We start from the raw sequence: 25,881 nt of genomic DNA, 5'->3' as shown, positions 1-25,881 counted from the left end.
GAGGTCGTGGGCGCGGGCGTGGGCGGGAAGAGGCGGTGGGCGAGATCAAGACAGGGCGGCGAGATGGGAGGAGGAAGGACAGGAGGGGACGGACGTCGCAACGAGGGAGAAGGCAAACACCTGGGACACAACAGACGCGGTCGTCGCACTGTCTGCTTGTTGCCCGGCCAAACAGACGCCCGTCATCACTTCTCTCACCGCAGCCACAATGACCACCGTACAGAAAATAAAGGTACCGCTCCCCCCGCCCCCGCATTTCATTGTGCTGACCGCTCTTCCGAGTGAAGGAGGTCGAAGATGAGATGGTAAGTTCCCCCCATCGTCCTTGAAGACGCCGTGCTCAGTATCGCAGGCCAGGAGTATGTCCCCCAAAACATTTGCGCGCGCGTCTCTAAACACCGTCCCGCATCACAGCGCAGAAGAATAAGGCCACGAGCTACCATTTGGGTCAGCTCAAGGCTAAACTCGCCAAGCTCCGCCGCGAGCTGCTCGGGCCTACGGGCGGAGGTGGAGGAGGTGCAGGCGTGGGCTTCGATGTAGCGCGAACAGGTATAGCAACAGTGGGATTCGTCGGGTTCCCTTCAGTGGGCAAGGTACGTCCATCTCTGGTTTGCGACGGCCGATATCCTCACCAGTGCATTTCGCAGTCGACGCTGATGTCCAAACTCACCGGCACCCATTCGGAGGCGTCCGAGATCGATTTCACAACACTTACTACCGTCCCCGGAACAGTAAAAGTGCACGGCGCGCCTATACAAATTCTGGATCTGCGTACGTTCATAGCTATACTGCCCTGGGCTCACGGTCTCATCTCTTTCCAGCCGGTATCATTGAGGGTGCAAACGATGGACGTGGTCGAGGTCGGCAAGGTACGTCCGTTCATCAGTATCATGTTTGCCTGTTCACTGATGATATTTCCAGTCATCGCGGGTATGTTCCTCATGCCAAGATTAGCTGCTTGCACGTATCAATCATTCCCTCAGTCGCCCGGACATGCAACCTCATCTTCATCGTGCTCGACGTCCTGAAGCCGCTGGGCGACAAGGCGCTCATCGAGGCTGAACTCGAAGGCTTCGGGATCCGTCTAAACAAGAAACCTCCCGCCATCAACGTGCGCAAGAAGGACAAGGGCGGCATCTCTATCACGAACACTGTCCCGCTCACGAATATCGATCACGATGAGATCAAGGCCGTTCTCAGCGAGTACCGCCTCAACAATTGCGACATCGCCATCCGCCAGGCCGGCGCGACGGCGGATGATTTGGTCGACGTGATCGAGGGGAACAGGTGCGTTTCACCTCGGCTCCGTGTGTGTGCGCGCCGCCGGCCGAGGCTGACCTAAAGTCCGTAGGGTGTACATTCCGGCAATATACGTGAGTGCCGTTCCGCCCGGGCACACGCTGCGCAGGGACTAACTGCGGGCGCAGGTACTGAACAAGATCGACGCGATCTCGATTGAGGAGCTCGACCTGCTGTACCGCATCCCGATGAGCGTGCCCGTGTCGTCCCGCGAGTGGTGGAACATCGACGAGCTCATCGACGTCATGTGGCAAACGCTCAATCTCGTGCGGGCATACACGAAGCCTCGTGGGCTCGCGCCGGACTACAGTCAGCCTGTCGTGCTGCGGCGTGGCAAGTGCACGGTCGAAGACTTCTGTAACGCGATTCATAAGGAGATCGCGAAGCAGATGAAGTAGTGCGTACTGCTACTCACAAATCCCGGTATAATACAGGCGGCTGACTGTTGTTGTAGTGCGATTGTTTGGGGAGCAAGCGCGAAGCACTCGCGAGGGCAGAAGGTCGGCCTCGACCATGTGCTCGAGGACGAGGATGGTACGCCGTCTCGTGTCCCCGTCAAACGCAGCCGTACTGATAGACGTACCCCACAGTTGTCCACATCTCCAAAAAGTAGTCGACCAGCTTTCGCAGTCTGTGTTACCATGCTTTGTACCTGTTGTAGCCTTATGTGTCTTCATTACCAATTTCTATCACTGCACTCCCCCGATATGTCAAGGCAGAGGGATGAATTAACATTAAAGTGTACGGTGCGACTATAACATGGCTATAGGTAACGAAGAAAAATACAAGAGTGGGGGTAGTGTGGTCTTATGACTAGGAGTAGGAATAAGATATAGCATACATGCGATCATTAGTCTCAAAAATCTTCGTCCATGGTGCTGCGACAAAACGTGTCAGCCTCCGGACGCCGCATCAAGCACGGCTGACCACTCACAAGAGACGGCTGGCAGGCCCCTCCGCGGGCGGCTGACCAGGCCCGTCCTGCGCGCCGCCGCGCTGGAAACCGGCCATGGAGTACTCGGACACGCGCTTCTCGAAGAAGTTCGTCTTGCCAGTGAGCGAAATCATGTCCATGAAGTCGAACGGGTTCGTCGCGCGGTAGTGTTTCTCGCTGCCGAGCGCGACGAGCAGCCGGTCTGCGACGAACTCGATGTACTGGCACATGAGGTCGGCGTTCATGCCGATAAGGGATACTGGTAGTGCCTCTGCGAGATAGGGGCGGTGAGTGAAAGGCGGGTGCGCATAGACAGGGGGCGCACCTGTGAGGAACTCCTTCTCGATATCAACCGCCTCGATAATAATCTTCAGCACCCGGTTGGGGTGCGCCCGGCGGCGGAGGTGGTGAAACAGCAAGCAGGCAAAGTCCGTGTGCATGCCCTCGTCGCGGCTGATGAGCTCGTTCGAGAACGTGAGCCCCGGCATGAGGCCGCGCTTCTTCAGCCAAAAGATAGCGGCGAACGACCCGGAGAAGAAGATGCCCTCGACCGCGGCGAACGCGACGAGTCGCTCGGTGAACGCGGAGCGCTCGTCTGCAATCCAGCGCAGCGCCCAGTCCGCCTTCTTCTTGATGCACGGAATGGTATCGATAGCGTCGAAGAGGAAGGCGCGGGCCGCGGGGTCGCGGATGTAGGTGTCGATGAGCAGCGAATACGTTTCGGAGTGTACGTTCTCCATCATGATTTGAAAGCCGTAGAAGCAACGAGCCTCGGCGGCTTGCACCTCGTTGGAGAACCGCTCGACGAGGTTTTCGTTGACGATACCGTCTGAGGCGGCGAAGAAGGCGAGGACGTAAGAGATGAAGTGCCGTTCGTTGTCATTCAGCTTGTCGCTCCAGTCCATAAGGTCATAGGAGAGGTTTATCTCCTCGACCGTCCAGAAGGATGCTTGAGCGGTCTTGTACATTTGCCATATCTAAGGGTGACAGTTCAGCGAATAAGAGGAGCATGCGCGTACGGTCTTTTCAACGCACCTCGTCGTACTGTATTGGGAAGAGAACGAAGCGACGAGTAGTCTCTGTAAGTAATGGCTCTTGGTCTACATGCAACCATAAATCTCGGGGCTCAGATGCGGATGACAGCAAGGACGTACACTCAGGCAAGTCCACCTCCCCTACAAATCTCTCATGTGGGTTTTCCTCGTTTTGAGGTGTTGCAGCACACTGTTCTACGGCCCCAAGCTTGGGGTGGGACCCACTCTTGGAGAGCCGGTGCTTTGCAATGGGACTTCTTGGCGAAGAGGGCGAGACGCTTGGTAGATGTGCGCCGCCGTTTGGCGACGACGAGGGGCCGCTGTATCGCACAGGCTTGGCTTGGACTGCCGCTGACGTTGAGGGTGCGCTTGTGCGGTCGTACGATGAGGATGACATGGGATGCATTCACAGCGGAAAGGGGGGGAAGGATAGAATTTCTGCCGCACTCAGCGGTGGCTGCTAAAGAAAGTAGGCGCCCGCCGGCTCCGCACATGAATCGCGTTATGTCACGCGTCGCGTGCTGTCGCGTGCCGTAATAGGCGCCGTGCCGTTTCCGCCAGGGCGTCTCGGCTTTGTTCGGCTTTGTCATCCGCTGGCTGGGCTAAGGCGAGGTGGGGCATTTTCCCACGGGCGCGGGCAGTCTGAGGGTTTTATACCAGCACGCGACGTGTTGACGCGTCAACACGGACAAACAACGCGTAGGCGTCCGCTGTTGAAAATCCATGCGTCCTCCAATATATAAGGCCATTCAGTCCACCAGCCCGCCAGCTTCACCACGACGTCCTCGAGTCCTCTGCTGCTCTACACAACGTCCTACACACCTTTGACATCGTCGTCATGTCTGTTGCTGCTGTTGCCGTCCCTCCCCGCCTCCCCTCTCCCGCCCCGACGCCGTCTAAGAAGGTACAACCCACGCGCCACATACTACCTGTTCACTGCTCACATTATATGCCAGGCGGCTGCGGCCTTGAAGGAGATGGCCTTGACTACACCTACTAAGAGCGCGAAGAAGCTCAACATCATCGACGACGCGCGCCGCTCCGAGTCTCCGGAGTCCGACGATGAGCAGCCCATAGCCTCCTCTTCGAGGGAGCGCCGTTGGGTTGGCGAGGTTGACCTGCCTGAACGTAAGCCATTTCAACGCGTAATAACGTGTCGCGACGCGTGCTAATTAGTCTTCGTCGCGTAGACATGGAGCCTCTGCTCATCGAGTCTAAGCGCCGGTTTGTTCTCTTCCCCATCCAATATCACGAGGTACGCGGGCCCATGCGACCACATGAGCTTGTCCTAACAAGTACATGGCTCGTAGATCTGGCAAATGTACAAGAAGGCTGAGGCGTCCTTCTGGACCGCGGAGGAGATGGACTTGTCCAAGGACATGCACGACTGGAACAACCGTCTCACCAATGATGAGCGTCACTTCGTCTCCCACGTTCTCGCGTTCTTCGCCGCCTCGGACGGCATCGTCAACGAGAACCTCGTCGAGCGGTTCTCCAACGAGGTCCAGGCTGCTGAGGCTCGCTGCTTCTACGGATTCCAGATCATGATGGAGAACATCCACTCCGAGACCTACTCGCTCCTCATCGACACCTACATCAAGGACCCCCAGGAGCGCGAACGCCTGTTCGACGCTATCGATACCATTCCTTGCATCAAGAAGAAGGCCGACTGGGCTCTGCGCTGGATCTCCGACAAGGAGTCTGCGTTCTCGGAGCGTCTCATTGCCTTCGCCGCTGTCGAGGGTATCTTCTTCTCTGGCTCGTTCGCCTCCATCTTCTGGCTCAAGAAGCGTGGCTTGATGCCTGGCCTCACGTTCTCGAACGAATTGATTTCCCGCGACGAGGGGATGCACACAGACTTTGCGTGCCTGCTCTTCAGCCACCTGAAGAGGCGTCCCCACCCCGACATCGTTCTCGCAATCATCAAGGAGGCGGTCGAGATCGAGCAGGAGTTCCTCACTGGTAAGTGCCATGCTCTTGCATCATGTGCTAGGCCGCTAACCTTGCCTTCGCAGATGCTCTCCCTTGTGCGCTCATTGGCATGAACGCGACGCTCATGCGTCAGTACATCGAGTTCGTTGCGGACCGTCTCCTGGTCGCGCTGGGCGGCGAGAAGTTCTACAACGTCACGAACCCCTTCGACTTCATGGACATGATCTCACTCCAGGGCAAGACGAACTTCTTCGAGAAGCGTGTGTCGGACTACTCGAAGGCGGGTGTCAGCACCTCCGCACAGAGCACGACCTCAGAGGTCAACACGAGCAAGAACTTGTGGGTTTCAATCCTAACCTGCTCCGGTTTCATGGTGTTCTGACATCATACTGCAGCTCCGTCGACGAGGACTTCTAAGCTCTCGGGTGTATCGCTTCGCTCTCGGAGGACGTCTCTTACCTTATTCTCTGCATCGGTTCGCATGACTATGACCCCGCTCACTCGTATAAGTATCCTACCTCATCTTAGATTTGTCGCATTAGCTCTCCACGCACTGTACCATCTTTCTGTACTACACTAGGCTGTTATCACTATCAAATGACATCAATACCTTCAACGTCTCCTGTCTAGACTGCTGTTATAAAATCGCGGAGGGGCGTGAAATTGCAGTTCTAATGTGAGCGGAATTAGTTTGATAGTTGCCTCAGAAAACATCTGACAATGGTACACAGGCCATCGAACTACATGAGAAGACAACGACGCGCACAAGGACGAACCAAAACAAATTCATAAGGAGGTTAGGTCGAAGAGGACCTCTTCGGTCAGCTTCTCTCCAAATGCGTCAAGCGTGCCCAGGAGTGTATCTCGTGTGCGTTGCCGCCGCCACTCTACTGAGTCCTATAAGTAGTACACCGGTGAGTGCCACTCCCCAGTTCATAGTGCATAGACGTATGGACTTACTACCATCGGGGCTACGACCTGTCCGCACTCGGTCTGAACGACGTGCTGCGCGTTCTGGAGCACCTCCAGAGGTATTTCAGGCGTTGGGTCTGCCAAAATGGATGAGTGAGCACAAGTGACAACCAATAAGCCACGCGGGAGCGTACCGGGAGACGTCGCGGGCGCGTCTAATGATCGTTCGGGATGTGTGAAGCACGCGTAGTGGTACTTGTCCAGGAGGGGGCGGCACGTATCAAGGGGAGCCCACGTATAATCTTCCGGGTCGAGCAAGTATGATGGCGAGTAGTCGCCCTTGTATCGCATCTTCGGACACGAGTGAATGTAGAATCCTATCAAAATCTCCGTCAGTCGTTCTTGGGTGTACGAAGGAGGCTCAAACTGACCCATGTACAGGTACTTCATGCCCAGAATACCCGCCTCGCGCATCTCCTTCGCGAGGGCGGCCTCCCGCAACACACTCAGCTGGCCGTCTCGATCAGCCATCGGCAGGTACAATGGAGGCGTCAGATCCCGACGGAGCACTCACCCTTCCCAAGGAGAGCTTCTCCCACTCCTTCTCATACATGAAGTACACGCTCGACACGCAATTCGGTAGTATATCGATGACGCCCATGGCAACGAGCCGGCCGTCCAGCCGATAAAGCTGGTGGTAGGCCCCATACTCGTTCGGTAGATGATCTGGTCGTCCCGACGGATAATCTATGGCTTGAGGCTGTTTTGGGGGTCAGATTAACTCTCCCGGGATGCGCACGAACTTACCACGAGCGGGCTTTCAACCAGGAACCGTTCAAAGCCTGAAGAGTCCGCGTCCCCAGCCTCGTGATGGATTTCTTTCTGGTAGCTGTTGTACAGCTTAAACTTCTCCTCGGTATGGGAGGCCGGTTCCAGGGTGACCTGCGTGAGTATAGAGTCAATCGACGAAGTCATGGGACCTGGTAGCATCATAAAGCTTACTTGGAACTCGTGAGCGATTGCCTCGCTATCCTTGAGAAAGCTGCTCTCTGATGCGTGAATGTCCTCCGTCAACTTGAAGACACGATTCGTTTTTTCTGTAACCTTGGCTATCGCGGTGGCGGCAATAGGTGACCTACGAGGTTCGTTCAAGTTCCATGACTTCGTCTTATGTCTATAAAAACACATACCTTTCACCGCCGCCTTCAGTTACATGACCATCGCCGTCCGTACTGTTCCCGTAGATTACGAAGCGGTTCCACCTGCCAATGCGATAGAGATGCATTCAAGATGTTATCCCTGAGCGATGTAATACCACTGACCGATTGAGCAGCTTCCGCTGGCTTTTCGACGGCTTGAATTCGAGCGCATCGAGCCTGAAAGCACCCATTCAGAAGTCAGCGTCAAACAGATGTTCCAGGGGGACTTACTTGATGGTATATTGCGGACAACACGACCGCTTCAAGTCTGGCTTGTAGCAGTACATTCCCGAACGCCGCCACCCCCGGTCGATCATCTCCTGGTACACCTATAAGCGTCATCGTGCGTATAAGCTCACTGTTCAACCCGTAACTGACAACCTGCCAGACCACCCCGATAAACACGCACCTGGCACGACAATCGAGAAGCCAGGCATTTTGCCGTATGGTAGCTCCGGGATTCCTTGTATGGGCGCTCCCCGGGTGCACCGCAATATCCGCAGGTGAACTTATACGGGCGCCGCGGGGATACTGTACTGATGGGCTTTGGCACGGTTTGATCAGCCATATACTACCCAGTTTCGTGAAGTCTTGCTAGCCGACCTGCGCAAGGATGGTGCGGGCGTGCGACTGGAGTTAGTCGTCCTGGATGTAGTCGTACGCGGTGGTGGTAAGTAACAGGGAGGCGGCGGTAATCACAAACCTTATGAAGGAGTCTTATCCTCTCTTCGCAAAGTTCGAACTCTTTTTGACAGACCAGCGTACCAGGTTTCCGAAGACTGTCATGATTCATGACCACATCGGTGCCATCGTCACACTACAACTCATAGCTGAGGCTAAAGAGTCCTGTGGTACTACCGTAAATGGATGTCAGACCCCGATGGTCACATAGCATTGTGGACTTACTACAATTATTGCATTGGCTGCGTTGTATCCGAACGACGTACCGCGCGTTATGGAAAACCTCCAAAGGCATCTCCCGACGAAACATGACAAGTTGATAAGAGGCTTAGATCGAAAAGGACCTCTTGGGCCAGCTTCTCTCCCAGCGCATCAAACGTGCCCAAGAGTGTTTCTCGCACGTCCTGCCGCTGCCACTCTATTGAGTCCTATAGACCTATGAGTGCCACTCCCTTGTTGGTACACGGACACATAGACTTACTACAATTGGGGCTGCGACCTGTCCGCGTTCGCCCCGAATGACGTGCTGCGCCTTCCTGAGCACCTCCAGAGGTATATCAGGCGTCGGATCTGCGAATGGGACGGGCCTTGAGTGTGAGTGAATAATCTATAGACTATGCGGGAACGTACCCGGAAAACCCGCGGGAATGCATCGTGATCGCTCGGGATGTGTGAAACACGCGTAGTGATTCTTGTCCAGGAGGGGGCGGCATGTATCCAGGGGAGCCCATGTATAATCTTCCGGGTCGAGCAAGTATGACGGCGAGTAGTCGCCTTTGTATAGCATCTTCCGACAGGAATGGACATAGTAGCCTGTGGCTAAGCGTCAGTCGCTGCCCCTCGACAACAAGGGATGCACTCACCCATGTATAAATACCTCATGTCCACGACGCCCGCCTCGTGCATCTCGATGGCCAGAGCAGCCTCCCGCAATACACTCAGCTGGGGGTCTTGATGTCAGCGGCTGGTGCGTATCTCGGAAACACCTCACCACCGCACTCACCTTCCCCAAGGAGAATTTCTCCCACTTCTTCTGCCACATGAAGTATACGCTCAGCACGCATTTGGGCAGTATGTTGATGACACTCATCGCTATGAGCTTGCCGTCTAGTCGGTACAGCTGATGGTAGGCGCCATACTCTGCAGGCAAATGATCGGGTCGTCCCGACGGATAATCTATGGGTTGAGGCTGCTCGGGGGTCAGACCAGCTCTCCCGGGACGCACGCGTACTTACTACAAGCGGGTTTTGAATTAAAAACCGTTTGAAGCCCGGCGGCTCCCTATCCCAAATTTCGTGATGAATCTCTTTCTGGTATCTGCTGTACAGCGCGAACTTCTCCTCGGTATATGATGCAGGTTCAAGAGTAACCTGCGTGGGTATATTATCAGTTGGCGAATATCTAGAACCTAGTACCAGCACCACAGAACTCACTTGAAACTGATGCGAGGGTGCATCAAGGTCCTTCAGAAAGCTGGTCTCGGAGGCATGGATATCCTCTGTCAACTTGAAGACATGTGTCGATCCTCCTTTACCCTTGGCCGTTCCGATGGCGGTAGCAGGTGACCTACGAGGTTCAGGTTCCATGACATTGAGTCGACTTGCGCAAAAGGATACTTACCCTCGAATTCCGCCTTCAATGAGTTCACCGTCATCTGGGCTGTCACTCCCGTGGATTACGAAGCGCTTCCATCTGCCAGGGCCACAGGGATGTATTCAGCACGTTGTCCTCTCAAGAACTGCTACTAGTACTGACCGACCGAGCAGCTTTCGGTGGCTTTTTGATGGCTTGAATTCGAGTGTATCGAACCTGTATGAGCGTAGCTGAGTTTAGCATCATAAAGTGTATGCTCGGATAGAAACCCACCTGATAGTATATTGAGGACAGCACGAACGCTTCAGGTCTGGTTTGTAACAGTGCATCCCAGAACGCCACCAGCCTCGGTCGATCATCTCCTGGTACACCTATAACCGTCATCGTCCGTGTAAGTCCCATTCGCAGCCCGGAGCTCTGGGGCGTTCAACACATCTCGATAAATACGTACCTGACACGACAACCGAGAGGCCATACAATCTGCCTTGAAGTAGCTCCCCAGTCCCGAATAGTAAGGCTTTCCGGATGCGCCGCAATCATATAAGCAGATAGAGCCATGACGCGGACTCAACGGGGAGATGACACTGTGCTCTAGCAAAGCCTGGTTAGTAATGCAATGATCCTGCATATCGTTGATGGATCGGCGGCGCAGGGATGTATCGGCGCAGAGAGATCACTGCGCACGTAGTGCAAAGGGTCAGCTAGTGATTCTCCTCGATGGAGCTGTACGCGATGGTGGTCAGTAACCTGTAGGTGGCGGAGATCGCAAACCTTGTAATAGAGTCCTGATTCTTCCCGCGCTCAAAGTCCGAACTCTGAATTTGGCAGGCTATCGAACCACCAGGTTTCCGAAACCTGTCGCAAATAACGAGCAAACTGATATCGTCGCACTACAACTCATAGCTGAGGTCGAAGATGATCTCCTGAGACAGCTTCTCTCCAAATGCATCCAGAGTGATCAAGAGGGTTTCTCGTGCTGGGTGACGTTGCCACTCTGCTGAGTCCTGCGGTACGTGGGTGAGTGCCAGCCCCCGACGGGCGCATGACATCGTGGACTTACCACAATCGGTGCTACTACCACCTGGCCGCGTTGTATGCGAACGACGTGTTGCGCGTTCTGGAGTACCTCCATAGGCATGTTCGGTGTCGGATCTACGAACGCGACAAGCGACGGTGAGTTGGCAATACATCTGCGATAGCGGGAGACGCGCCTGGAGATGTCGCCGGTGCTTCTAGAGATCGTTCTGGATGCGTGAAACACGCGTAGTGGTACTTGTCTAGGAGGGGGCGGCATTTGTCAAGGGGCGCCCATGAATAGTCTTCTGGGTCCACTAGATATGAGGGCGAGTAGTCGCCTTTGTATCGCATCTTCGGGCACGAATGGATGTAGAAGCCTGGATTTTACTCAGTTCGTCCGTTGTTATTCTAGTACGCGGTTGAGGAGAGGACTTACCCATGTATAGATACTTCATGTCCGGAACACCCGCTTTGTGCATCTCCCTCGCGAGGGCAGCTTCTCGCAGAGCACTCAGCTGGTGGTGCTTCTTAGCTTCCAACACATAGTGAAGTGTCTCGGCATTGTGCTTACTTTCCCCAGAGAGAACTTTTCCCACTCCTTCTCGTACATGAAGTACACACTCGAGACGCAGTTCGGCAGTATGTCGATCACGCCCATCGCGATGAGCTTGCCGTCCAGCCGGTACAGCTGGTGGTAGGCGCCATATTTCTCGGGGAGATGGTCTGGTCGTCCTGACGGGTACTCTATAGCCTGAGGCTGGTCCATAGTCAGCATCGTTCTGCTTGGATCCGGAGACACGCGCACTTACCACGAGCGAGTTTTGGACCAAGAACCGCTTGAAGCCTGATGGCTGTTTGTCGTTCGCTTCGTGATGGATTTCCTTCTGGTAGCTGTTGTACAGCGAAAACTTCTCCTTGGTGTACGCCGCCGGTTCTAACGCGACCTGGGTGATTAATGTCAGCGCATCACGATCTGAAGTGGTAGATTGGAGCTTACTTCGAACTTATGTGCGGGCGTCTCGCCGGCCGTTAGGAAGCTGAACTCAGAGGCATGTATATCCTCCGTCAATTTGAAAACGTGAGTGGCCTTTCCTTTGCCCTTCGATGTGGCGGTGGTGGTAGTTGATGACCTACGAGGTTCTAGAGTCATCACTTTAACATATCTTAAGAGTACTTACCCTTTACTGCCGCCGTCCATAGGATCATCTCCGTCTCGACCGTCCCCGTGGACAACGAAACGATTCCACCTGCAATCACGCATTCAGCAGGTTCCTTTTACGGAGCAGATTGACTAACCGATTGAGTAGCTTACGCTGGCTTTTCGACGGTTTGAACTCGAGCGCATCCAACCTGCGGGTATGCAATCAGAAATCAGCGCCTGAGGTTGAACGCTCAGACCATAATTTACTTTATGGTGTACTGAGGACAACACGACCGCTTCAGGTCTGGCTTATAGCAGTAAGTCCCCGAGCGTCGCCAGCCGCGGTCGATCATCTCCTGGTACACCTGTGACCACCATCCATGTAAGCCCAACTGATGCCCTGTCAGAACGGTCTGAAACACACACCCGACATGACAGCTGCGAGGCGAGGCATTCTGCTTTGTGGTAGCTGGATTCCGTGTCGCTGCGCTCTCCGGGAGCACCGCAATATCCGCAGGTGGAGCTACGCGGAGCCAACGGGGACACGATGCTGATAGGTTCGGGCATGACTTGCTCAGCAGCAGGATAGTGAACTTTGTGACCTTCTAGCGGATCTACGCCAGGATGTGCGCGTGTACGACTTAGGACGACGCGGTGGTTCTACTGGATGCAGTTGCATCCGGTGGTGGTAGGTTGCAGAGAGGTGGCGGTGATCGCCAACCCTGCAATAGGGTTCTGATGATCATACTCCCGAAGTTCGCATATGTTCGAACTTTCTTTGGTCAATCTCATATTGTGTTTCCGTGCGTTGACATGAACGATCCAATGGGTGTATTACATATATGTGGGGAAACCTATGCGCGATAGACAGGTATTTGTGGCGATGCATTTGGAGTCGAAAGCATGGGGCACGGGTACTTCCGTACATATACAAGATTACTATTGCGAACTGATGAGCTGTGGTAGAGTTACATATGCCATACGACCGTCTCGAGAGCAAAGCACGCGCAGCGGGATATCCTAATGCACACATCCAACCTAAACATGAATCGTCGTGATCGTCGCCGTCGTCACTAGCAGCAGAGTCCGAGTCCGTGCGCCCGCCGCCGCGCTCAGCCCCACCCGTCCCACCGCCCGAACCGCCGGTACTCGCGCAGGACGCAGTCCCGCCCCGGCTTCTCCTCCTTCTCGCGCTCGCGCTCCTTGCCCTTGTCGGACCGCACCCCGAACGACGACCCGCTGCCGGACCGAGGCCGCGCCATCGATATCGTCCTGACGCTCGGCGGAGAGGCCGAGAGCGGCTCTCGCAACGTCGGAGTGCCCGCGCGAGCGCTGGCCGACGAGGATGTTGCTATGGGAGAGGTAGACGAAACGGCGGTGGACGACGAGGGGAGGGCGAGGCGGTACCAGCCACCGGTATAGGTTAGCGCAACGAGTTGGTATTCTATGGGGTGAGCGCGGCCGGGCTCCTCCTGGTCTTCCGGGGATATTTGTATCCAGCCAACGACGCACTTCTCCTCGTCCACAACGTCTGCCGTGGGTGACTTCGCAGGCTGTGCGGAAATAGAGATGTGCGCCGACTGCGCCGGGATGCGGTACTGCGCGTACGACCACTCTGAGTCGAAATACTTGGGCAGGGGTATAAATGGCGCGAGTGGCGAGAAGGTGGACTGCCGGTTCCTGCGGGGGCGTATCTGTAAGCGTCTGCGCACCGGGATTGGTTCCGGACTACTTACGAGGCGCCTGAGCCGGAGGTGAGAGCGAATACGTGGACGGTGCCTTTGTCACTCCACACGCATACCTCCCGCTCGTCGGGACGGAAGGCGACACCGTAGATCTCGGCCTTGTCCGACCCTCTGCGGAGTTCCCGTACGAGCTTCCCAGTGGTGGTGTCCCATATCCGGATGAGGGTGCCTCGCGATGAGGTAGTGGCGAGTAACCGGCCAGAAGGGGGAACGGAGAGGGTACTAAGTGCGGTCGTGTGTGCGGCGATAATGGACACTGGGTGTTTTGTCGGTGCGGGAGGTGGTCTTGGGGGCGGCGTGGACGCAGGGGGTCCGATGGGTTGTGGGGGAGGACAAGGGGGCAAGTGTACGAGCTGGATGTGTCCCATCTGCCGGCCAGGTATCGCGAGCAACGTAGAATACGCAGCGGTGGCGATCGTGAGCAAGCCTAACACCCCACGAACCGTAAACACCCTCCTCCAACTGATAGACTCTGATGCGGCGCTCACCTCTTGGATTGTCGCAAGTGTCCCACTCCCCGTACCGCGCAACCGCCTCCCCGACCTGGAACACGACGACGCGCCGGCGCAGCGCGACCGCGAGCCACCCGCGGCGGCACGCCAGGCCCCGGACCCTCTCTCTGAACTCCAGTTCAGCGACCTCCTGCGCGAGCGCGTCATCCCAGAGAATGACCTTATTGGGCGGGTAGCGCGGGCTGCGCCCGCCACCGACGAGGAAGAGCAGCGACGACGTGTGCAGGGGCACGACGGCCGAGAGTGTCCCGCCTGTGATCTCTGCGCAAGAGGTTCAGCATCGCGGGAATGGGGCCGATCGGCGGGACACACCTCGTTTCCGGAGGAGTTGTAGCGGCCATGTGCGATAGACTGCGAAGCCGGCCTTGGTGGAGGTGGTGAAGATGCGGCAGTCGGGGTCGAAGCGGGCGTCGAAGATGAGGACAGGGGCGGTGGAACTGATTGAATGCCGCGCTAGATTCATCAGTTGGTGGTGGGAGGACAGGGAGGAGCGGCTGCAGCAAGGTGGCGGCAGCACGCGCCTGCTATCGCGTTATAGCTGTCACGTGCGCCGTGCTACGGAAGCGGCGGCGTGTCCTCCCGAGCTGCTTTGGGCTCTGTGTTTGTGCGGGGACACACGGGCGTTCGGGCAGTAGCACAGCAGATGTTTGCGATTTAAGTAAGCCATACATAGAGTCAGACGAGTCTGCTACAGTGGCGCCTAGCTAGAGAAACACAGGAAATACAGCAGTGTTAGATGGTAGTGCATGGTATGTCGGTGCTTGCATGAAACCCAGTGTCCCAACCCTTCAGTGATACATTTCGACCCCGCCCCGAATCTCACCCTTGCGTGACATATACACCCTCGATCCCCTATCCCCGCGAATGAGTAGATGCAGCGCTGGCGGCGAACGCCGGTGCGGCGCCAAACGGCTGCCCGTAAGACGACGTCGTGCGGGCGGCGGGGACCTGCGAGCGCGGCGTGCTGCTGTGGATGTCCGTCCTCCAGGACTTGGGCGGGCGGAGGTCGACATGGGCCAGCTGCTGGCGCGCAGCCTTGAACTCGAGCTCCTCGAGCTGGTTCTGCGCCTGCACCGCCGCCTTCGCCTCTGCCTGCCGCTGCAGCTCCGCCTCGGACTCATCGGACAGGTAGTCGGTGAAGCCACCGTCGGAGATCACGGTGGTCTCCGAGCTGCTACCGCTGCTGCTGCTCGACGCACTGGACAGGCTCATCTTCTCGACGGCCTCCTCCAGCGGGCTGCCGCGCTTGGGCTCAGGGGCGGGCCGCTCGACGGGCCGAATCGGCTGAGGGAGTGTGGCGGCAGCTGGGGCATTGGGCGTCGACGGCGCGGTGCGGCGGCGCTGAGGTGTGGCGTCCGCCTTGGTGGCGAGGGCAGACGGCGGGGAGGCAGATATGGACGGGCGGCGCTGCTCAGAGCTGCGTCGAATGAGTGAGCCACTCAGCTCAGTGTGTTTACGCCCCGGCGAATGCTGTGTGGTATTCGATGGATCAGGACGCTTCTCCGCGAAGACGTCCATAGCCGACCGACGAGAGCTCTGATGCTGCTCGAGCGTCGACGCCTTCGACAGCGATGCCATCGCGCCATCTCCCGCAGCGCCACGAGGGCTGCCCGAGAGCGACACTGACCCTTGCTGCGGGCTCCCTCCCGATCGCTTGACGGCTACGGTGCCCTTCGCGGTCGCCGCTTCGTTTCTCGTCGGGCTAGCAACGTTGGTGCTAGACCGCCGCGACATGACCGGGGCAGCCGCCTGGACGGTGGCGCTGCGCACCGTCCCGGTCGGGCTGGTGGCGGCGAGGGGAGACGCGCCTCTGGGAGCGGTGATGCCGTCGAGAATGGCTTTGATCTCGGGCGGGATGGGGATGTGATGGACGAGACTGACGGTGGGCCAGTCTGCGGCTCCAATGAACTTGTATTCGCCGGGGTTGGGGGCGCGGCAGCAGCCCGGCCATCCTTGGTTCTGATAGCCTGCGAGACGCGGGGGCGGATTCGTCTTCGCCCACTGGGTGAAACGGGTCAGCTACGGACGATCGAGGGGGGAATGGCGCCGACGCCGTACCTTGCAGTACCCGCAGCCGTTGAAGGTCTGTACTGGAGACCGATCTGAGGTTAGACCCCGGCGATAACGGGGGGAAGGGCGGGTGGCGAGACTAACCCTCAGCATTCTTGAGGAACATGACTTCATGGCGGGGGTGGTTTGTGGTGTTTGAGCAGGTCTCCTTGATGTGCGGACACCTGGATAGGCGAGATGTGGGCGCCAGACAGAGGAGGGGGAGCAGGGAGAGTATACCTGGAGGCGCTGGGCTTGAAGACCTTGCACATGGGGCAGGTGCTAGTCGCCTGCTGGATAGAGCCTACTGCGTAGCACATTGCGGGCGAGCGAGGGATAGAGCGGCGGCAGGAGAGGAGGAGGGGAGGGAAGCAGGACGGCGGAGAGAGAGCCAGAAAAGGGGTATAGAGGTATTTGTACTGGGAAGGAGGAGGAAGAAGGGAAATGCATGCGGTTCCTGTTCACGTAGCTGATCAAGTCCATTTACGCGAGTCATATAAGTTGGCCGCGATAAACCAAGGGCGAGGGCGAGAGGCGGTGGGACTGACTTGCAAGACTGCCCCGAGCTCGCGATGGCGGTTCGACGCAGCTGGACGCGAACGCTGCTTCCTTTCTCTCCTCCCCGGCCTCGAGGCAGCAGCGTGCTCCCCGTCCCGCTGCACATCACCCCGCCCTTACATTATGTGCTAACCCTTATCCCCGAAAAATATCCCCAATTCCCCCCGCGCAGGGCGCTGCGCGCGACCCCCTCGCGCCCCCCGCCAAGCACGCCCCTGCCCGGGGCTGTCCGCGCGCCCCCGCTCGGTATGCTCGTCCGCGCAGGCTGCGGCGGTCAATGTCGCGGGCGGGGGCAGGATTTGGGCGATAACCCCCCTTGGACTTATCCGGCAGGTATGACGCGCGCCTTGGCGCGTTCACCGCCTCAGCGAGGACCCGGCGATAGATCTACTCGCGCACGGCCCGAATCCAAGCTTGCATCCATCCCTCCTCCTCTCCTCGTCCGCTCTCCCACCACACCATGGGCAAGTCGCAGAGCAAACTCTCGCCGGAACAGCTTGCAGATCTCCAGAAACACACCTACTGTGCGTGTCTCCCACCCCGCAGCCCGCGCCGCACGCACTCACGACCAGTCCCCAGTCGACAAGCGAGAACTCCAACAGTGGTATGTGACGCGCGCGCCGATCTCGATGAGGCCTCCAATGTCTCACCGCCGCGCTCCTTTCTCTCCCGCGCGTCCCCTTTGTCGCTGTGCGCAGGTACAAGGGCTTCCTGAAGGACTGCCCGTCCGGCCAGCTCGACAAGGCTGAGTTCAGCCGAATATACAAGCAGTTCTTCCCCTTCGGCGACCCTGGCGAGTTTGCGGACTACGTCTTCAACGTCTTCGACGAGAACAAGAACGGCACGATCGACTTCAAGGAGTTCATCTGCGCGCTCAGCGTCACGAGCCGCGGCCGGTTAGACGAGAAGCTCAAATGTGCGTTGCGCCACATGCTGTGCCTGCTGCGACCTGGTGCTGACTGTCTTCGACCTGTCCGCGCGCGCAGGGGCATTCCAGCTGTATGACATCGACGGCGATGGTTTCATCACGTACCAGGAGATGCTGCAGATCGTGCAGTCGATCTACAAGATGACGGGGCAGATGGTGAAGCTGCCGGTGGACGAGGACACGCCGGAGAAGGTGAGCGACCGTCGGACGGTGCGCATCATGAACGAGGACTGAACGCGCGTCCTGGCGTGCAGCGCGTCGACAAAATATTCCGGAACATGGACAGGGACAAGGACGCTAAGCTGACCTTTGACGAGTTCGTGGAGGGGAGCAAGCAGGACCCGACGATCGTACAAGTGAGTGGTTCGAACACGGGGCAGACGCGCAGGGCTGATCAAAGCGTAGGCCCTGTCACTATACGACGGACTAGTATAGAGGCATCGGCAGCACGTCGCGGTTTCCATGAGTTTGAGGTACGTCGACGATCCTCATGTCTGCCAGCGTAGTGTACTGACATCCCAGCGAACAGGTGTTCCCTTGACGACCATACCATCTCCCGTCTCGTCATCAGCGTTTGGAGGGACTCCGGCTTGGAGCTGTATGAACAGTATAGTGATGTATCTTGGCGTGATAGACAGCGAATGTATGTTATTGAAGAAGCGTATCATTATGGATAATAATCGCCGTCAAGTTCACGGGTCGCTTCGCATCTTCTAACCTACCTACCGTATTTCCGGAGAATCCGGCTCTCGACGTCGTGCGCTATCCACGTATGCAAACCTTCCGAAAATTCGAGGTTATCGCGCTCGGCCTTGAACAGCTTGTTGTAATCCTGTGCCTGGCCTGGCTGGGGTGCGGCCGCTGCGGCCGCGGCGAAGGGCGAGGTCATGTCACGCGACGAGTCGGCGGCTAGGAGGAATAGAACGCGAAGCACAGCAGCATTTCAGCGGCGGAGGCGGGACGAGGCGGAAGTGATAGACGCACAGTTCTCGCCACCGAGGATGAGCCGGTAGAGACCGTTGAGGCCAAAGAAGTTGAGGAAGTACCAGGAGAGCGAGGAGACCCAGCGGACGTCCATGTCAGGTGTCTCGACTCCGCGCTGGAGCATGCTCTTGAACCCGAGTGTGAGCGGGAAGGGCAGCTTGACTGGGGAGGGGAAAGGACGTCACATGGTCGTCAGCGAAAACTCGGAGGGCGGGCGGAGGAGGAAGCTCGCGCAATCAGACGCGGGCGAAGAGGTGCGGGGAAGTATAATTCTGTCTGGAAACTCCGGCTCCGCGAAAGCCAATCGTCCTCGGAGTACTGGGCGCTATACCGAACTCCGAGGCTATAACACAAGCGAGCCAATGAGACGAACCCGTAAATATTTGCGACTCTGCCTGAGCAGCATGCGTCGCGCGCGAAGCTGATACAACACCTCACGCGTGGCGCGGTCCGCGTCGGTCGTGGAGACTCCAAAGCGTGTAGGCATAGTTGCAGCGAATCATATTGTCGAAGAGCAAACGAGTGACGGCGTTCCAAGCAGTTTCCAGGGGTTCCGCATGCATCTACCCGGCGGGGAAGTAGAGAAGGACTCACTGAGGACGAAGCCCTGGAAGAAGAAGTTGATCCAGCCCATGATCACCATCTGCGGGACCATCATCACCATCTGCGTCTTCATGCCGGCCATCATGCCCTCCATGGCGTTGGGGTCCGTCAGAGGGTTGGGCGGTGCGCTTGCGGGCGCGTCGGCCTTTGGTGGGCCATCTTTAAGGTATGTGCCGTCCGCGAACGCTTGCGAGAGGTATTGGGACACCGCCTTGTAGTACGAGGGTGGCAGCGGAGAGTGCGCGGACGTGGCGCGGAGAATTTGGGACCGGACAAGGGCACGCCTGAGTTGCACGTCATGCCGCTACGTGAGCCGTTGCGGGGTAGGGGAATGCATGGAACGTACTGTTCCCGAACGGCATTGCGTGGTTGTTTCTTGGGTGGCGACTGAAGCAGTAGTACGACGTAGTGTCTCAGCACGCCCACCAAGATCTGCACGGGCAGAGATGATGAATACCGAAGGCGAGGAATAAAATGGGAAGACGCACCATAACCACTGTGATCGGAAACAGGACCCAATCCCGTATTTGCGGGTCGAGGTACAGCGAAACTCTGTCGTAATGCATCCATAAGCGTCCAGCACTAGCTTGAAGCACGAAACGGAAACATACGTAGAGCTCGACATGGTGGCAGGAGGCGAGCAGCTAGAGGGCGCCGGCACTTGCCGTTACGCGTACGTGCATGATGAGTGTGGCCACTGGCAGGGCGCTCGTCCGCGTCCCTGGTCGTCCTGGTCCACCTCTTGCGCTCATCTCCGACTCCCCTTCAGGCTGCATTTCTCAAGCCCTCCATTTTTCATGACAGTGCTCTGCCCAAGGATATCTGTCTTGGAGCTGCCATGACTGTGCGTTGCTCGGGAACTCTGCTCGGCAAGCTGTCTGGTCAACATCTTGCAACCTCATCGGGTGTGATGCCTATATACATTCTTCAAGAGCTGGCGCGCCTCTAAGTACAAGGCGGCCTGGCGGATGAATAAATCATCCACCCATTCGCCTTTTGCAAACTGCAAGTAAACTCTTGGCTCACATAGGCGAAACGGCACTACATTCCAGTCCTAAGCCACATTTCTAAATCGCACAATGGGACAATCACAGAATGGTCCACGCTCCCTCATCATAAATGGCCCCTGCGCCCCCCGACTTTGCTAGACCGTCTACTTCGCTCATCCACCATATGCAGAGTATCTCTCAACGATCTTCATGGATCGCGTCTGCCCTCAGAACGATATCAACCGCCACTGTGCAAACCCAGGGTGCAGCGCACCAGCTCGTCAAGAGTTCGTCTGCTTTCGATGCAGAAGCGTGCAATACTGCGGCCGTCTGCACCAAATGACGGTTAATCTCCCTAGCGCTATGATTCTGACGCGTTGCTGACATGTTTACAGGACATCAAGCGCCACAAGACGTTGTGCGCGAACCCCGCACCTGTAGTCTCCGACACGGTACAGCAACCGATTAACTACACCGAGCGCAAGACGAGGACCGTCATACTCTTCCCGGCGAATGGTCTTCCGCCTCGGATTATCCCCGTGGAATGCCGTATCAAGATGAGCGAGACCTGGGGTGGTCTCCAGGAGGAGTGGCTCGACCTCTCCCATATTCTCGGCACAAATGGATCCATGTGCGGCGCCGTTGGTCTCACCAGGAAGCGGCCATCAATGCACGACAGCCGACTCTACCTCGAGCGCGTCGACCAGACATCTCAGGACATCACGGAGAACTGCTGTGTACGCCGGTTCACCGAAGGGCACAACGATATCGTCTGGTACGGGAATCTTGTCGGCGTCCGCCGCCGGGAGCCGCCGTCGAAGTACATCCAGTATCTCGATGTCACGGACCAGGACATCGCCTCCTTTATCACGTACTTCCAAAAGTATGGAACACGGCTTGCCCCGGCTATCCCAGACGTTGTGATGCTTCACACTCTTGTATGAATGGAGGGCGTCGCATCGACTTCTCGAAGAACTCAAACCGCGGGTTGGGCCGGAGAAAGGATGTGCGCTGCGGTAGCTGGGTTGATCGAAGAAGTGCAACAACAGTATGTCTGTATCGTTCCGCAAGCTTACGTTGTACGATTGTAATGCAATGCTTATGCCATCAGTCTATGCGCCTTCGTGCTCCTTGAAAGGATAGGAAGCAACCACCGGCCATCTCTCGACTTGACCACACGAGGCATATTGTGCATACCAGTACACTTGCGGTTACCAAACGGTTCCGTTGTCGCACGTATCAAACTTTGTTTGATTACAAGCAGACGGTGGCCTCTTCGACTCGGACGCCTTCGCCTCGACTTGCGATGCATCTGATGTCAAAATGCAGACCTGGGTTCTATCTCTCCTTCCATGTCGGCTCGAGGTCGGTCGTATGCATTATTGTAGGTTTCCTTCTCGGTGGCATCTTGAATATTCGCCATCCGCCGCATGTTATGAAAACCACGTTCAATTGGCTTCGCGGAAGCCCCACACGAGGCTTTCGTCCCGCTACGCAGCGACATGCCCTCACTGTAGCTCCAACACGCGTACCAGCATTGCGCTGCAGCACCGCTCAGGCCTGCAGCTTCAAGTCGCGCCGGCCTTATAGCGGGAGCAGTACTCCCACAACCCTCTAGCCATTGCTGCCAGCACACCGACGTCCACCATGAACCGCAGAGCAACACAGTCATGCGCGTACCCACTCTGCACGCTCCTAGGCTCAGATAACTTGCGCTGCCGGCGTTGCCAAACGGCGTACTACTGTACCCGGATTCACCAACTTAATGTGAGTCTATTAGTCTCAGCAAGTTTACCGTTTGTCCGCGGTTCATTGTTGAGACGGTTTCCAGGATGCCCAACGCCACAACGCACAGTGCGGGAAGCCCCCTGCATCACCGCCGCGACAACAACGTCCAGGGATACGCGATCTTGACGTTCTTCTTTTCCCGACCGATGAAGACGCCCCACGGGTCGTGCAGACCGAGTGCCGCATCGACGGCTTGCCCGGCGACGAGACCCACCACATCGACTTCTCCGCCCTCCTGCACACACTCGCCGTAACCTCGCAGCCCGTCGGGCCCATCGAGCCCTCCGCCGGACCCGGTGCTTCAAGTACACGACTCTACCTGGCATTCGACGACTGCTTCGCGATCGACGATGCACCACCCAACCGTGCCGCCCGCGCGCTCACCGGTGGTCGCGCACACACGCCGTGGGCGGGCACCCTCATCGGGTACCGGGCGCGTGAGCCTGCGGCGGAGTTGACGCAGTTCGAGGACGTGGGCATGGCGGACGTTCCTGCGTTCACTGCGTTTTTGGCCCATCACGGTGCACCGCCGCCCATGCCTCCACGGCTGCCGTCTGCGGCCTCGGAGTCGCGCGAGTCGAGCACCGTCGAAGATGTGCTCGCATACGCGCAGAGCCTTGGAGTGCCCGCAAGTGTGGACGATGAAGACGACCCGTTCGTCGTGTTGAGGCACGAGGGCGGGGGCAGCAGAGCACATCCGGAGCCGGAGCCTGTGTCTTCGGAGCCTGCGCCCGGTGTGCCTGCGCCCGTGCAAAGTGACGAGGAGGGGCAAATGTTGCTAGCTTATCGGGCGATGCTTACGGAGGAGTTCACGCGGGAGAGGATGGAGCTGCGGCAGATCGTAGCGGAGGAGAGTGCGCGAGCGCTTCTCACTACGGTCGCACTGGCGGTGGGGGTTTATGGCGCGTGGTGCCTCATCGTGCTGCCCATTATCGCGTTGCCCGGAATCCTCGTCAGGGCTGTCGTGATTCTCCTCGGGGGTATACTTGGGATGATCTGGAGGGCGGCAGGGATGCTCCTTTCCCGACATTGATTCAGGCGCATGAGCGTGATAGAGCCTGAGCTGGTTCAAAGTACGTGTATCGGAGGACCGAAGTTGAAAGGTCGTAGTCATGTGTGCTAGAGCTATGCTGTTCGCTAGTTATGTAGCTCTTTGTCTTGCTATATGTCTGCGCATCGCCGTAACTCCGCTGCACGACGACGCACTACTGTACCCAGGCCGGCCTGCTCGACGTAAGTGCTTATATCAGCCTCTCCCACCCACCCTCTCTAGCTCACCGTCAACATGGCTCTCAGGATGGTCTGCGCCACAGCGCGGAATGCAGAGGACGCCGCAGGGACTCCCTCGTTCCCCCGCACCCCCGCGGAGCAGAACGCTCAATGCTCCGCATAGCGTTCGGCGGCTTCCTCGCGACCGACATCGTACCGCCAGCTATGGCCGCCGGGTCCTGAGGTACCAAGGGAGTTGTTGACAGGTTGTAGCGTCGCCATCGGGCATGGTATATGAGTGTTTGAGAGCGTAGATGTAGTCATTCCCAGAGCCCCGAGCATTAGTAAATATGTCACTGTGCGATAGAACCCTGTAGATCAGTTGTGTAACTCCTTCTCTTTACTATGCGGCTGCGCCTCCACGTCCACAACCTCCACCACGTCGTCGTCATCGCCGTCCGCGTCATCCTGCGGCAGAATCAGATTGAGCACGAGCGCAACCAGGCCCGCCATCAAGACTGCGTCGTCGAAGTCAGCGCCAAACCCCCCACACGACCGCAAAAGGAGGAATACGCACAAGGAGTGCTGAGCACGATTGTGATGGAGTCGAAGAGGCCCTGGAGGCCCTTGTTCGGGCTGCGCACGCCGTCGAAGAGGTGTGTGAAGATCGTGGGGACGAGCAGGTCCCCGATGCCGAAGGAGAACGCGGCGGCGAGCACGAAGCGGTCGCGCCGAGTGAAGCGGTTGTACGAGAGCACGCGCACGCCGGACGTCGCGACCGTCGCGAACAAGAACGTGGTCACTCCACCGAGGACGGGGTTCGGTACTACGGCACGGAACGATAGTGAGTACGGCGGAGGAGGCGTGGGTGTTGGGCAGTATACGTACTGGCTAGGAAGACTCCGGAAATCTTGCCGAGGACACCAAAGAGGATGAGGAAGACGCAGCAGAAACGACCCGCTGTGCGGTTCGCGCACCGCGTGATGGCGATTACACCGTTGTTCTGCGCGAAAATGGACAGCGGCGTCACTGTGAACAGGGCAGACAGGAAGCCACCGATGCCGTCGCTCTGTGCAGAATGTAAATGGGATGAAGCAGCAGAAAGAGTAGAATACTGACCAGAACACCACCCTGGATCCGGGAGTCGAACTCCTCTCCGACTACCGATACACGGGAGACCTCTGCGGATGCAGTGATATCTCCAATGGCCTCCATAGCAAGGGAAACTGAAGGGAAGCCGTCAGGAAGGCCAGTCTCCGAGAGTGCGGTGCTTGAACGCTTTACCATATACGGCCAGCATCGGGAGGATAGCGGGAGCGTACACGCGGATCTTGAACGTATGGACCCTAGCGAGAAGTGAGCAACTATCCAGACAACTGTGGCAATTGCGCGCTTACCATAGGAAAGTGATGGCAGGTGCAGTTGTGATGCTGCTTCCGTCGATGTAGCCAGCCGCACCCGCTACGATGCAGCCTACCGCCAAACCCACAATGACGGAGATGTTCTTCAGGAAAGGCGACCCGAACAGCTCCGTGAGGATGATGCTGACGAACGATAGGAAGCCAAGGCCAATGAACTCAGGAGAGCCCCATGGCAGAGGACGCGGTGCCGCGATGTTGGGGCAAAGCTGGAAGAAGCCAGATGCGGGGCGGCCAGAGCAGTCATTCGAACCTCCTCCCCAGTTCGGGATTCCGGATGAGCCGATGAGGGACGCTCCAATCATAACAATCACCGTGCCTGATGTAACAGGTCAATACTGCGTAATATAACTACGAGACGGGCAACTGACCAGTGACCATAGGCGGGAAGACACGTTTGAGGATCCTGGGTGAGACGAAAGACATGCCGATTTCAAGGAATGCGCAAATCATGGACGTTCCTGTGAAATTGTAAGCCTGTGCATCCGCAAAAATGGGTAAGGTGATCGCACCGAGAACCATTCCGTACGCGTCGGGACAGGCACCTCGCGTGACGGTCCCATCGGCGGCGGTTGTAGACGGGCAAGTGCCATCCGCGTACATAGTATTAAAGATCTGCAGGGGCTCGTGTAAGCACTTCATAGCAGGATCCTGTATAGTGTACGTACGGCGTTGGCTGTACTCAGCGTAGCAAAACTTGTTCCGACGACTGAGATGAGACCAGTACCGAGGTAGTAGTTTCCGAATAGTCTCAGACGCGACATTTGCACCAAACTGAGGATACCTAGTGGGACCTTGGGTCAGTACATGGGACAACTTGGGCCATGGAATGCACTCACCGCAGCCAATTAATGACGCCGAAATCATGTACGCGGATGTCGCGGAGTCCAGACTGAGGGCATTCGCAAAGATGATAGGTGGGGTGATGAGCCCTGCTAGCATGGCAAGCGCATGCTGCAGTCCACTGGCAGCAGCAAGTATAATGGGCAGCTCGGAGTCAAGCGCATAGAAAGGCGGGCCTGTCCTAGTCTGCTTCGCGCGAGAACGTCGCCAGGGGGCGGTGGGCATGCAAAGCCATGCATAGTCGTAGTCGCCGACCCAGCCATGTCTAGTAGTAACCTTTTCGCGCAGGTGCTTGAAGCGGCCTCCGGCACCCCAGCGGCGCTTGGTAGGGCCAGCGCTGGAGACGGAGGGCGAGGACGTCTTCTCCGGTTGCTCCGTGGTCACCGAGCGAATCGACATGGCTGCCTCCGGGAGGGATAGGGGATGTGTGGGGTAGGGAGAGAGCACTCAGCGAGCCGAGGCTGCTAAAACGCAGGACTATATATCATCGGTACGGTGCATTCTGGGCTCAAA

At 57.4% G+C, this 25,881-nt stretch overlaps 10 protein-coding genes across 10 annotated transcripts; 4 read left to right on the top strand and 6 right to left on the bottom strand.

Moving 5' to 3' along the window:
• The first annotated feature begins 202 nt into the window (after window positions 1–202).
• Window positions 203–2,002, top strand: TRAVEDRAFT_69660 (developmentally regulated GTP binding protein 1). The gene is made up of 12 exons (XM_008037111.1): window positions 203–232; window positions 288–305; window positions 353–359; window positions 415–593; window positions 648–771; window positions 822–869; window positions 922–930; window positions 984–1,287; window positions 1,352–1,373; window positions 1,428–1,696; window positions 1,754–1,833; window positions 1,890–2,002. The coding sequence occupies exons 1-12, from the start codon at window positions 209–211 to the stop codon at window positions 1,910–1,912; spliced, it is 1,107 nt and encodes a 368-aa protein (XP_008035302.1). The 5' UTR covers window positions 203–208; the 3' UTR covers window positions 1,913–2,002.
• Window positions 2,003–2,093: 91 nt separating this feature from the next.
• TRAVEDRAFT_63110 (uncharacterized protein) lies at window positions 2,094–3,664 on the bottom strand (the record flags this gene model as incomplete). The annotated part of the gene is made up of 5 exons (XM_008037110.1): window positions 2,094–2,177; window positions 2,234–2,504; window positions 2,559–3,210; window positions 3,269–3,333; window positions 3,388–3,664. 5 exons carry the CDS (start codon window positions 3,662–3,664, stop codon window positions 2,156–2,158), a joined length of 1,287 nt encoding a protein of 428 aa, XP_008035301.1. The 3' UTR covers window positions 2,094–2,155.
• Window positions 3,665–4,053: 389 nt separating this feature from the next.
• TRAVEDRAFT_69658 (ribonucleotide reductase small subunit) lies at window positions 4,054–5,819 on the top strand. Its single transcript, XM_008037109.1, has 6 exons — window positions 4,054–4,171; window positions 4,224–4,395; window positions 4,458–4,522; window positions 4,578–5,229; window positions 5,283–5,538; window positions 5,595–5,819. The coding sequence occupies exons 1-6, from the start codon at window positions 4,106–4,108 to the stop codon at window positions 5,614–5,616; spliced, it is 1,233 nt and encodes a 410-aa protein (XP_008035300.1). The 5' UTR covers window positions 4,054–4,105; the 3' UTR covers window positions 5,617–5,819.
• Window positions 5,820–10,736: 4,917 nt separating this feature from the next.
• Window positions 10,737–12,391, bottom strand: TRAVEDRAFT_162261 (arginyltransferase; the record flags this gene model as incomplete). The annotated part of the gene is made up of 9 exons (XM_008037108.1): window positions 12,169–12,391; window positions 12,010–12,107; window positions 11,898–11,951; window positions 11,780–11,848; window positions 11,599–11,731; window positions 11,411–11,545; window positions 11,173–11,358; window positions 11,038–11,116; window positions 10,737–10,978 (listed from the first exon to the last, which is right to left on the bottom strand). The coding sequence occupies exons 1-9, from the start codon at window positions 12,307–12,309 to the stop codon at window positions 10,737–10,739; spliced, it is 1,137 nt and encodes a 378-aa protein (XP_008035299.1). The 5' UTR covers window positions 12,310–12,391.
• Window positions 12,392–12,571: 180 nt separating this feature from the next.
• Window positions 12,572–14,462, bottom strand: TRAVEDRAFT_142829 (uncharacterized protein; the record flags this gene model as incomplete). Its single annotated transcript, XM_008037107.1, has 4 exons — window positions 12,572–13,422; window positions 13,479–13,914; window positions 13,976–14,260; window positions 14,312–14,462. 4 exons carry the CDS (start codon window positions 14,460–14,462, stop codon window positions 12,855–12,857), a joined length of 1,440 nt encoding a protein of 479 aa, XP_008035298.1. The 3' UTR covers window positions 12,572–12,854.
• Window positions 14,463–14,851: 389 nt separating this feature from the next.
• TRAVEDRAFT_44074 (uncharacterized protein) lies at window positions 14,852–16,175 on the bottom strand (the record flags this gene model as incomplete). Its single annotated transcript, XM_008036791.1, has 3 exons — window positions 14,852–16,000; window positions 16,058–16,089; window positions 16,154–16,175. 3 exons carry the CDS (start codon window positions 16,173–16,175, stop codon window positions 14,852–14,854), a joined length of 1,203 nt encoding a protein of 400 aa, XP_008034982.1.
• An 891-nt stretch (window positions 16,176–17,066) lies between these two features.
• Window positions 17,067–17,969, top strand: TRAVEDRAFT_115374 (EF-hand; the record flags this gene model as incomplete). The annotated part of the gene is made up of 6 exons (XM_008037106.1): window positions 17,067–17,130; window positions 17,186–17,210; window positions 17,305–17,522; window positions 17,593–17,726; window positions 17,789–17,890; window positions 17,940–17,969. 6 exons carry the CDS (start codon window positions 17,067–17,069, stop codon window positions 17,967–17,969), a joined length of 573 nt encoding a protein of 190 aa, XP_008035297.1.
• A 283-nt stretch (window positions 17,970–18,252) lies between these two features.
• Window positions 18,253–19,746, bottom strand: TRAVEDRAFT_18020 (uncharacterized protein; the record flags this gene model as incomplete). Its single annotated transcript, XM_008036523.1, has 6 exons — window positions 18,253–18,443; window positions 18,519–18,680; window positions 19,113–19,405; window positions 19,468–19,553; window positions 19,610–19,673; window positions 19,733–19,746. 6 exons carry the CDS (start codon window positions 19,744–19,746, stop codon window positions 18,253–18,255), a joined length of 810 nt encoding a protein of 269 aa, XP_008034714.1.
• A 2,011-nt stretch (window positions 19,747–21,757) lies between these two features.
• TRAVEDRAFT_116789 (uncharacterized protein) lies at window positions 21,758–22,418 on the top strand (the record flags this gene model as incomplete). The annotated part of the gene is made up of 2 exons (XM_008037105.1): window positions 21,758–21,877; window positions 21,942–22,418. Coding segments are annotated over 2 exons (597 nt in total), but the record flags the coding sequence as incomplete, so codon positions are not given.
• Window positions 22,419–23,405: 987 nt separating this feature from the next.
• On the bottom strand, window positions 23,406–25,767 carry TRAVEDRAFT_162239 (Xanthine/uracil permease; the record flags this gene model as incomplete). Its single annotated transcript, XM_008037104.1, has 10 exons — window positions 23,406–23,625; window positions 23,685–23,933; window positions 23,996–24,176; window positions 24,227–24,333; window positions 24,392–24,453; window positions 24,505–24,844; window positions 24,897–24,986; window positions 25,038–25,140; window positions 25,194–25,309; window positions 25,365–25,767. 10 exons carry the CDS (start codon window positions 25,765–25,767, stop codon window positions 23,486–23,488), a joined length of 1,791 nt encoding a protein of 596 aa, XP_008035295.1. The 3' UTR covers window positions 23,406–23,485.
• Between the last annotated feature and the right edge of the window lie 114 nt (window positions 25,768–25,881).

Source organism: Trametes versicolor (assembly GCF_000271585.1).
Source record: "Trametes versicolor FP-101664 SS1 unplaced genomic scaffold TRAVEscaffold_3, whole genome shotgun sequence".
Lineage (NCBI taxonomy): Eukaryota > Fungi > Basidiomycota > Agaricomycetes > Polyporales > Polyporaceae > Trametes > Trametes versicolor.
This window is presented reverse-complemented; position numbering and strand designations above follow the sequence as displayed.

Excerpts from the sequence above, each read along its gene's own strand:
- TRAVEDRAFT_69660 (XM_008037111.1), top strand. The coding sequence starts at position 209 with ATGACCACCGTACAGAAAATAAAG. Across the intron at positions 1,288-1,351 it reads GACGTGATCGAGGGGAACAG|GGTGTACATTCCGGCAATAT; the intron begins GTGCGTTTCACC and ends TAAAGTCCGTAG. Across the intron at positions 1,697-1,753 it reads ATCGCGAAGCAGATGAAGTA|TGCGATTGTTTGGGGAGCAA; the intron begins GTGCGTACTGCT and ends CTGTTGTTGTAG.
- TRAVEDRAFT_69658 (XM_008037109.1), top strand. The coding sequence starts at position 4,106 with ATGTCTGTTGCTGCTGTTGCCGTCCCTCCCCGCCTCCCCTCTCCCGCC. Across the intron at positions 4,396-4,457 it reads CGAGGTTGACCTGCCTGAAC|ACATGGAGCCTCTGCTCATC; the intron begins GTAAGCCATTTC and ends TTCGTCGCGTAG. Across the intron at positions 4,523-4,577 it reads TCCCCATCCAATATCACGAG|ATCTGGCAAATGTACAAGAA; the intron begins GTACGCGGGCCC and ends CATGGCTCGTAG.